This window comes from Otolemur garnettii, unplaced genomic scaffold, assembly GCF_000181295.1.
Source record: "Otolemur garnettii isolate 467f Iridium unplaced genomic scaffold, OtoGar3 scaffold00233, whole genome shotgun sequence".
NCBI classification, from domain to species: Eukaryota; Metazoa; Chordata; class Mammalia; order Primates; family Galagidae; genus Otolemur; species Otolemur garnettii.
Genome location: NW_003852628.1, coordinates 228297 through 239434, shown reverse-complemented (window position 1 = coordinate 239434; position 11138 = coordinate 228297). Strand labels below are relative to the sequence as shown.

Below are 11138 nucleotides of genomic sequence, written 5' to 3'. Positions count from 1 at the left end.
GGGCATTGTGGCAGGTGCCTGTAGTCCCAGCTGCTTGGGAGGCTGAGGCAAGAGAATCACCTAAGCCCAGGATTTGGACGTTGCTATGAACTGTGACACTACGGCACTCTACCGAGGGCAGTAAATGTTCACACACACACACACGCACACACACACATATATATAAAACTCATATAAACAAATAAATGTTCTATGGTGTCCCCAGTAATTTTAACAATATGAAGGGGTCCTGAGGTCTATTAGTTTGAGAACTGTTAGTATACAGCAATGAAAATGAATAAATTATAACTATACTGAACAACAACAAATTACAACTATCTCATACACATGATGTTGAGTGAAAGCAGACAGACACAAAAGAAAATATAGTATGTGCTTTTCATTTTATAACATTCAAAACAGCAAAAACTGATCTATTTAGAGAAGCCAACAACATGGCTCCCCCCAGGAGGGCAGGTCATGTTCTGCTGTTAACCTGGGCACTAGTTATACAGTTGTGTTTGGCTTGTGAAAATTCACTGAGCTGCTTACTTATGGTTTGTGCAGATTATACTTTAGTAAAAAGAAATTTCTTTTTTGGAGACATAGTCTCACTCTTTGTCGGGGCATGAGGACAGTGGTGTGGTCATAGCTTACACCTCAAACTCCCTGGTTCAAGAGATACTCCTGCCTCAGTGTCCCAAGTAGCTGGGACTACAGGGACATGTCACCACACTAGCTAATTGTTCTATTTTTTTGTAGAGACAGGGTCTCACTATGTTGCTCAGACTAGTTTCGAACTCTTGGCCTCAAGTGATTCTCCCATCTCTGCCTCCTAAAGTGCTGACGTTACAGGGATGAGCCATAGCACTTGGCCTAAATAAATATAAATATATATATAAATATAAATATGTGTATATATATGATGTATATATACACACACACACATATACACCTGTAATCCTAGCACTCTGGGAGGCCAAGGCAGGTGGATTGCTTGAGATCAGAAGTTCTAGACAAGCCTAAGCAAGAGTGAGACCCATCTCTACTAAAAATAGAAAATGTAGCTGGGCGATGTGGTGAGTGCCTGTAGTCCCAGCTACTCAGAAGGCTGAGACAAGAGGATTGCTTGAACCCCAGAATTTGAGGTTGTTATGAGCTCTGACTCCATGGTCACTCTACCCAGGGTGACAGAGTGAGACTCTGTCTCAAAACAAACAAACAAAAAAGAAATATTTTTAACAATTTATCCAGCAGGGTACTGACTCATCAGGGTACCTACTGGAGCAAGATTGTGGCCATGCCTTAATCCTTTGTTGCTGCTTTGAGGGCAGGTTCTAGAGGTCCAGAGGAATAGTTAGGGTAGAGATGAAGGGGTGCTCAGGGCAGTAGCTAATTTTGAACCAATGTGGAAGTATGTCAGTATTTTAATATTGGGTGTATCCTTATGGGTGAGTGTTACCCGAGTGCCAGCCCTGCTCCATGGTTCTGTCTACCCCCACCCTACCTGCAGTGAACAGCCTGGGCATCAGCGAAGAGCTGAAGGAGAAGCTTCGGGATGTGATGGTAGACCGGCACAAGGTGGCCCTGGGGAAGACCCTGGGAGAAGGTGAGTCCCCTTAGCATTCACATGTCTTCCTAAACCCTGAGATCCTCCACTTTCCCACCCCTACCCAACTATAGGAAATACAATCCCCACAGGTCCCACCTGAGATCAATGTCTCCCTCCCACCCTTTACAGGAGAGTTTGGTGCCGTGATGGAGGGCCAGCTCAACCAGGACGACTCCGTCCTCAAAGTGGCTGTGAAGACGATGAAGAGTGAGTCTGGGCATGCATGTGCACACACATGGGACCCCCCAACCCTTCCCCTATGGCCCCGGGGAGGCAGGAGGGCAGCAGTTGATGGCAAATTAGCCTCAGCATAGAACCCAGTGTTTCCAGATGGGAAATGGAGCCCATGCCAGATATTCCAATAGAAGGAAATGAAAATAGAGAGTGTCCTGAACTGTAAAATGGGATTATCATGATATGCGGTCCCCAGAGCTGGTGGGAAGGTTCCAGGAAGCTGCCTAGGGTGGTAGTGAGCACATGGACCCTGGGATCAGACTGCCTGGATCTAAATCCTTCCTACTCCACTTCCACGCTGTGTGCTCCTAGGCAAGTTGCTTAAGTTTTTATGCCTTTGTTTTCTCATCTTTAAAGTTTCTTCATCTTTAAAGTAGGGATGATAACAGTAGTGCCTCAGAGGATTAAATGAGTTAATCCATGTAAACTGCTGTGTACAGCACTTGGTATTTACTATGGTAATCATGTTTGATAAAGATGAAATGATGATGAGGAGCATCCTCTCTCTGTCATCCTCATCCACCTTCTTCTTTCCCCCAAGTTGCCATCTGCACAAGGTCAGAGCTGGAGGATTTCCTGAGTGAAGCTGTCTGCATGAAGGAATTCGACCACCCCAATGTCATGCGGCTCATCGGTGAGGGAGGGACAGATTCAAGGGGTCTACAGGCCCCAAGGTGCCACACCGGAGGGGACACCCTTCCCTCTGGCACTGGGAAGATCAAACCTCCAGGCTTCCTGCTACCCCCTCCTTCAAAGTCTGCAGGCTCCCCCTCCCACTCTCCCTCAGCTTGGAATGTGACCTCTGACCATTCCCAGAAATAGCTGAGTTCCCCAGGAGGGCTCCGGAAACATCCCTGGGAACTCTGCTGGAAATGGCTTCCCTGAAGCTTGGTCCTTACCACACCCCTCCAAAGCCGAGGCTAGATTTGAGGGGGAGGCAGAAGGACAGGCTGGAGTCTGGCTAGGGTGGGGGTTGGCTTCACCTAGCAGGAGTGACAGTGCTGCCCTGGGGTGTCTCAGGTGTCTGTTTCCAGGGTTCTGAACGAGAGGGCTTCCCAGCCCCTGTGGTCATCTTGCCTTTCATGAAACATGGAGACTTACACAGCTTCCTCCTCTACTCGAGGCTCGGGGACCAGCCAATGGTGAGAGGCATTTCATCATTGAGTCCACTAATTGAGCATCTATTGGGTACTCAGCACTACTCAGATACCAGGTAGACTGTGGCAACGGAGAGCTTGCTGCCATGGATCACGTGTTCCAGTGAGGGGACCAGCAATAAATAAGCTAAACAAATACATAAGCAAGGTAATTTAAGTGCTAGGAAGTAAGATAAACGATAAGGAGGTCAGGCCACTAGTTGGTGGACAGGAAAGGCCCCAATGAGGAGGTGACCTTAAAGAAGGAGGGGTGGGGAGAATGTATGGAGTTTTGGGCCACAAGCAGTCCCAACAGAGGGCACAGCAGGCGAAGGCTTAGAGGTGGGAACAGGCATGGCAGACAAGAAGCCTCTGGCTGGAGTGTCTATCAAGTGTAAGAACATAGGAAATCAAGTCAGAGAGTAAGGCAGGGAGAGAGACAGGAGCCTTATAGGGCATCCTGGGCCGTGCAAAGGGGTTGGATTTAATTCTCAGAGCCATAGGGAACCACCACAGGCAGAGATAGGCAGGAAGAAAGGAGAGATGGATCTCGGGGGCTCTGCTGACCTCTGTTCCTCCCAAACCTGGCCCCCTAGTTCCTGCCCACTCAGATGCTAGTGAAGTTCATGGCAGACATCGCCAGTGGCATGGAATATCTGAGTACCAAGAGATTCATACACCGGGACTTGGCTGCCAGGAATTGCATGTGAGTGTCTAGTCTTTGAAAGCACTCCCCTCAACCTCCTACTCCTTCCCGGGATGGAAAGGGGTCTAGGTACTCCCTCAGAGCAGCTCAGAACTTAGAACTTGGGTAGCTTAGTCAGCAAAGGGGTATGGGAAGGCTTTCTGGAGGAGGTGGACCCTGAACTGAGATCTTAAAGGAGTATTGGGGTGTGGAGAGAGAAGAGAGGACAGGCTTAGTATACATAACATGAGGTGAGTAAAGGGGAGTGGTGACATGACAGCCTCTCCTCTGTCCCTCTCTATGCTGAGTGGCTACCCTTGGGAAGGGGCCACATTGGATAAAAAGACCAGACTCCCCGCCAAGGGACAAGCAGAATATAGGCCAGAACCAGGCTGGGCATGGTGGTGTACACACGTAATCTCTGTGCCCGGCCCCTTTTTATACTTTTATGGCATATTCTTTTGGATGTCCCTCATGTAAGAGTGTCTATTTCCTTGTGATGGCATTTGCCTTGTTCTGCTGTCCCCTGTATTTCCTATAAACTGGAAGGTACTTCTAAAATCTTGAATAGATTGAGTCGGAATGAAAATTCCTTTATTTCTATAATTTGGGCTGATTCCTATCAAGTCTTCTCTGTGGCAATGACACTGAGAATCAAGATGTATCGTCAACTGTTATGTACCTGTTGAGTTTGGGGTTAAGTTCAAAGATCAAAATACTTCGTTACCTGGCTACTGACCACTACCCCGAGCCTCCCACATATTCCATAGCCACATGACCTGCAGTACCTCCCATGGATGCAGCAGTTCAAAGTCATCTCTTTGCATATCTGAGGCTTCCAAGGGCTCTTCTGGCTGGTCATTGCCTGAGCCCATGTCTCTGGCTAGGAATTATGAATTCTTTAAAAAGTAGGACTCTAGGCTGTGCACTGTGGCTCATGCCTGTAATCCTAACACTCTGGGAGTTTGAGGTAGGAAGATTCCTGGAGCTCAGGAGTTCCAGACCAGCCTGAGCAAGAGCGAGACCTCGTCTCTACTAAGAATAGAAAAACTAGCTAGGCATTGTGGTGGGCACCTGTAGTCCCAGCTACTTGGAAGGTTGAGGCAGGAGTATTGCTTGAGCCCAGGAGTTTCAGGTTGCTGTGAGCCATGATTACACCATAACACTATACCCAGAGTGAGACTTCATCTCAACAACAACAACAAAAAAGTAGAACTCCATAAGATCAGATGCAAGAATCAGGGAATCTTCTATTTATATAAAGCACAAAATCAAGCAAAAGTAGTGGGCACCACTAAAGGTGAAGATGGTGGTTACCCTTGGAGGGGTACTTACTAGAAGGGAGTGGAGACTGGTAATGTGGGCTCTCTCTCTCTCTCTTTTTCTTGAAACAGTCTCATTTTGTTGCCCTCGGTAGAATGTTGTGGCATCATAGCTCACAGCAACCTCAAATTCTTGGGCTCAAGTCTCTTGTCTCAGCCTCCCAAGTAGCTGGAACTACAGGCACCCGTCACCACACCCAGCTAGTTTTAAAGACAGAGTCTTGATTTTGTTCAGGCTGGTCTTGAACTAAGCTCAAGCGATCCACCCACCTCAGCCTCCCAGAGTGCTAGGATTACAGGCATGAGCCACCACACCCAGTCTTTCTTTCTTATGCCTCAAAAAAAAAAAATTGATGTATATTTCACATACACTGAGACACATTGTATATGTCATTGTGTATGTGCAGCTCAATGAACTTTCATGTGTGTGCAGACTGGCATAACCACCACTAGATCAGCCTCCCTCGTGCTCCTTCCCAGTCGTTGCCCACAATAGTAACCACTATTCTGATTTCTGTCACCAGCACCAGTTTCATCTGTTCTTCAGTGGTGTCCAAGTGGGCTCATGTAGTTTGTACTCATTTGTATCTGGTGTCATTGGCACAATATGTTTCTCAGATGAATCCATGTTGTTGTGTGTGTCAGTGGTTTGTTCTTTTTCCTAGCTGTGTGGAATTCCATTGCATGGACATCTGTCCTGTGGATGTTCTGTTTCTTTTTATTTATTTATTTATTTGAGACAGAGTCTCACTCTGTTGACCTGGGTAGAGTGCTGTGGCATCATAGCTCACAGAAACCTCAAGCTCTTGGGTTCAAGTGATCCACTTGCCTCAGCCTCCCAAGTAGCTGGTACTACAGGTGCCCACTACAGTGCCTGGCTACTTTTAGAGACAGGGTCTCACTCTTACTCAAGCTGGTCTCAAACTCCTGAGCTCAAGCAATCCACTTACCACTAGCACTTGTTACCAAAGTGCTAACATCACAAGCGTGAGCCACTGTGCCCCACAGGATGTTCTGGTTCTGGTTACATAGGTGTTTTGGTGAAAACTCAGTGAGCTGAATTACTTATCACTTGTGATTACTTACACTTAGGATCTGTGCACCTTTCTTTATGTATAGCATACTTTAAGAAAACTATTTGTGGCTCGGCACCTATAGCTCAACCGGCTAAGGCGCCAGCCACGTACACCTAAGGTGGCGGGTTCGAATCCCCAGCCCGGACCCGCCAAACAACAATGACGGCTGCAACCAAAAAATAGCCTGGCGTTGTGGCGGGCGCCTGTGGTCCCAGCTGCTTGGGAGGCAGAGGCAGGAGACTCGCTTGAGCCCAGGAGTTGGAGGTTGCTGTGAGCTGTAATGCCATGGCACTCTACCCAGGGGGACAGCTTGAGGCTCTGTCTCAAAAAAAAAAAAAAAAGAAAAAAGAAAACTATTTGTTTTGTTTGAGACAGTCTTACTCTGTCACCCTGGGTAGAGTGCTGTGACATCATCATAGCTCACAATAACCTCAAACTCCTGGGCTCAAGTTTCCCGAATAGCTGAGTAGCTAAGGATTACAGGCTTTTGCCATGTTGCCCAGCTAGTTTTTCTAGTTTTTTAGTAGAGATGTGGTCTCATTCTTGCTCAGGCTGGTCTTGAACTTGTGAGCTTAAGCAATCCACTCACCTTGGCTTCCCACAATGCTAGGATCACAGGTGTGAGCCACCATTCCTGCTCTTTTTTTTTTTTCAATCAGAGAATCAAACCCAAGGAGCCTTAGGAAGGATCTTAGAATCTGGCAAAAAGCCAAAGCTGGGAAGGCCTTAGGAAGTTCCTTGTTCCATCCTAATTTTACAGAGGAAACAAGAAGTGAAGCAGTTTCCTCCCGGACTGGGGCCAGGGGTTGGGACACAGATCCCCACCCCTAGACAGGACAGCAAGGGCAAGAGGCTAAGATGTGTCTGAAAGCCATGACAGGCACCCCAATGGAGGTGACTGACATGCTGACTGTTTGTCTTCCCAATCCGGGCAGGCTGAATGAGAATATGTCCGTGTGTGTGGCAGACTTTGGGCTGTCCAAGAAGATCTACAATGGGGACTATTACCGCCAGGGACGCATTGCCAAGATGCCGGTCAAGTGGATTGCTATTGAGAGCCTGGCTGACCGCGTCTATACCAGCAAGAGTGATGTGGTATGTATACCCCACCAGAAATGGGGAACCATCAGAGGGCATGTCCTGACCATCACCTGCCCTGCTTCTGTAGCTGTGGACATGGGACTTAAAGGGACTTGTGGACTTCCTTGCACAAGGGCATGTCCATGCAGGCTGGGCATGTCCGTGCAGGCTGGGCATGTCTGGGGGCATGTGGACTTCTGTGCACACACCCAGGACATATACAGACCCATGTGTGCATAGTGGTAGTGTGGACAGTTCAGGTTAGGAGAAGCAGCAGTGACAGAGCATGCATGTGCCCAAACTCATACAATGTGTACAGCCAGGATGTGCAGGATGACACGTAACATCATGTGTCCGTGAAGGGGGTAAACGTGTATGAGAGTGAGCATATCTGTGCATCCGCAAAATTCATCTATATGTGTGTTCACACCTGTGACAACATATTTCTCTGAATATTGGGTTGCACCTATTGGGATAGCTGTGAACACACGTACATAAGTGTGTCTGTGCCCATGAACCTGTTTTGGGGGAGTGACCTTGTACAGGAAAGACTCCCTAATCACTCCCTTCTGTCTCTCACAGTGGTCTTTTGGGGTGACAATGTGGGAGATTGCCACACGGGGCCAAACCCCATACCCAGGAGTGGAGAACAGCGAGATTTACGACTACCTGCGCCAGGGAAATCGCCTGAAGCAGCCTGTGGACTGTCTGGATGGACTGTGAGGACCCTTAGGACCCTCAGGACCCTCTCCTTCAATCTCAGAGTTCACTCCAAACCCCAAAGCTTTCCCACATGGCTCTAACATATCCAGAGCCCTCTGAAACCTGGACAGAATCTCTCAGAATATTGCTTTGAGTAGGACCACCACTAGCCAACCAGGTGTAAATGAGCTAAAGGTTCCACTTCTCCCTTGCCTTGTGCATGGGATGCAGGCTGGATCAGCCCCTTTCTCCCTCCTCCAGGGTATAACCGTGCAATCTTGCTTGGTGGCCCTGCCTCTGGGACCCTCTACTCCCAGAGACCTCTAATTCATCCCAGATTCCTGAGCACCCCACACTTCCCCCAGATGCTCAACATCCAGGTCTCTGTGTAGGACCCTCCAGTTTGCAGACTCTTAGGTATCCCCTGAGATGTTCACAGGATCAGTCAGGACATGTTATCAACCTTTACGGTGTCAGGGTATGTGCAGAAAGGCATGACATTTAGCCAGCACTTTGAAGGAAAAGAGAATGTGTGGCTAGGTGTGGTGGCTCACGCCTATAATCCTAGCACTCTGGGAGGCCAAGGTGGGTGATCGCTTAAGTAATAGTTCAAGACCAGCCTGAGCAAGAGCAACACCCTGCCTCTACTAATAATAGAAAAACTAGCTGGGTATGATGGTGGGTACACAAGTGGTCCTAGCTACTTGTAAAGCCGAGGCAGGAGGCTCACTTAAGCCCAGGAGTGTGAGATTGCTGTGAGGTGAGCTATGATGATGCCGTGGCTTTAGCCTGGGTGATAGAGTGATACTCTGTCTCAAATTTATTTTTTTATTTGATTTATTTTATTTTTTGAGATAAAGTCTCACTTTGCCACCTTTGATAGACTGTCATGGTGTCTTAGCTCACAGCAATCTCAAACTCTTGGGCTCAAGTGATTCTCTTGCCTCAGCCTCCCAAGTAGCTGGCACTACAGGCACTCGCCACAACACCTGGCTATTTTTAGAGATGGGGTCTTGCTCTGGCTCAGGCTGTCTCCAGCTCCTGAGTTCAGGCAGTCCACTTGCCTCAGCCTCCTAGAGTGCTAGGATTACAAGCATGAGCCACTATGCCCAGCCTTCTGTCTCAAATTTTAAAAAATATAAAAGAAAGAGGGGATGGGGTGGCACCTGTGGCTCAATGGGTAGGGCGCTGGCCCCATATACCGACGGTGGTGGGTTCGAACCCGGCCCTGGCCAAACTGCAACAACAACAACAAAAATAGCTGGGCATTCCAGTGGGTGCCTGTAGTCCCAGCTACTTGGGAGGCTGAGGCAAGAGAATCACCTAAGCTCAGGAGTTTGAGGTTGCTATGAGCTGTGGCACCACAGCACTCTACCTAGGGCAATAAAGTGAAACTCTGTCTCTAAAGAAAAAAAAAAAAGAAAGAGGGGATGTTGCTTGGATCAAGAGGAGACACCTTGGGGCTTCAGACTCCCCTGGTCATCCTTAGGCACTCCAAGTCAAGGATAGAAACAATAATAGCTAACATTTTTTTTTTTTTGGAGACAGAGCCTCAAGCTATTCCCTTGGGTAGAGTGCTGTGGCATCACAGCTCATAACAACCTCTAACTCCTGGGCTCAAGTGAGTCTCCTGCCTGAGCCGCCCAAGTAGCTGGGACCACAGGTGCCTGCCACAATGCCTGGCAATTTTTTGGTTGCAGCCATCATTGTTGTTTGACAGGCCGGGGCTGGATTTGAACCCACCACCTTAGGTGTATGTGGCTGGCGCCTCAGCCACTAGAGCCACAGGCACTAAGCCAACTTATTTGTTCTTTACCACAGCCACATGAGGTAGATTGGTATCATTAACGGTTAGTCATTTGCCAGAGGTTGCACAGCTGGTGTATTAGTAATCTATATACCCAAATTTAGCAGGTTAAAACAACAAACATTACCTCACACATTTTTTGAAAGTCATGAGTTTGGGAACAGCTTAGTGGGGTAATTCTGGCTCAGGGTTTTTCTTTTTTTTTTTCTTGAGACAGAGTCTTATTATGTTGCCCTCAGTAAAGTGCTATAGCATCACAGCTCACAGCAACCTCAAAGTCTTCAGCTTGAGTGATTCTCTTGCCTCAGCCTCCCAAGTAGCTGGGACTACAGGAGCTCTCCACAATACTGGCTATTTTTTTGTTGCCATTGTCGCTGTTGTTTAGCATGCCTGGTTTGGGATTAAACCCGCCAGCCTCAGTGCATGTGTTTGGTGCCCTGATGGCTCAGGGTTTCTAATGAGGTTATAGTTGAGATGTTACCTGGGGCTGTAGTCATCTGAATGCTGGGACTGGATGATCACTTTCAAGGTGGCTCATGTATATGGCCAAGGCCAAAGGCCTCAGTTCCTTGCCACGTGCACCCTTTGAAAGTGCCGTTTGAGCTTCCTCACAACATAGTTGGTGATCCAATACGAAGTGCAAGGAGGAAGCCACAATGCCTTCTATGACCTAGTCTCAGAAGTCACACCATCACTTCTGCCAAGTCAGAAACAAGTCACTAAGTCCTGCCCATACTCTAAGAAAGGGGATTTAGTCTCCATCTTTTGCAGAGACGAGGGTCAAAGATTGTATGTGGACATATTTTATTTATTTTTTAGACAGAGTCTTAAGCTGTCACCCTGGGTAGAGTGCTGTAGTGTCACAGCTCACAGCAACCTCAAACTCTTAGGCTTAAGTGATTCTCTTGCCTCAGCCTCCCAAGTAACTGGGACTACAGGCACCCTCCACAACGCCCGGCTATTTTTTGGTTGTAGCTGTCATTGGTGTTTAGCAAGCCCGGGCTAGATTCGAACCTGCCAGCTCTGGTGTATGTGGCTGGCGCCCTAACCACTGAGCTACAGTGCTGAGCCAACATATTTTATTTATATTACGTTTCAAGACACTCAGTTGTCCTGGGTAAAGTGCCATGGCATCATCATAGCTCACAACAATCTCAAACTCCTGGGCTCAAGCAAGCCTCCTACCTCAGCTCTCAGGACCCGAGCTAGGACTACAGTAGCTGGGACTATAGGCATGTGGCACTATGCTCCAATAGTTTTTCTATTTTTAGTGGAGACAGGGTCTTGGTCTTGCTCAGCTGGTCTTGAACTCCTAAGCTCAAGCAATCCACTCACCTTGGTGTCACAGTGTGCTAGGATTACAGGTGTGAGCCACCATGCCCAGGCTATGGACCTATTTTAAACCAGCACAGCTTGTAAGTGGCAGAGGCAGCCTGTGATGCCAGAGTCTGTTCTAGAGGCAACACTGGAAATCTCTGCTCTAGCACCTTCATTAAACACTAACC

The 11138-nt window shown here is 48.0% G+C and overlaps 1 protein-coding gene across 2 annotated transcripts in view; it reads left to right on the top strand.

Annotated features, from left to right (window-relative positions):
* AXL (AXL receptor tyrosine kinase) overlaps nt 1-11138 on the top strand; it is a 33886-nt gene that overhangs the window by 21438 nt on the left and 1310 nt on the right. For both annotated transcript variants that reach the window (XM_003802089.3, XM_003802088.3), the window contains 7 exons: nt 1493-1588; nt 1721-1798; nt 2367-2459; nt 2846-2967; nt 3558-3667; nt 6980-7139; nt 7707-7843. In XM_003802089.3, coding sequence (XP_003802137.1) covers nt 1493-1588; nt 1721-1798; nt 2367-2459; nt 2846-2967; nt 3558-3667; nt 6980-7139; nt 7707-7843 — 796 coding nt within the window. The remainder of the gene's footprint in view (nt 1-1492; nt 1589-1720; nt 1799-2366; nt 2460-2845; nt 2968-3557; nt 3668-6979; nt 7140-7706; nt 7844-11138) is intronic.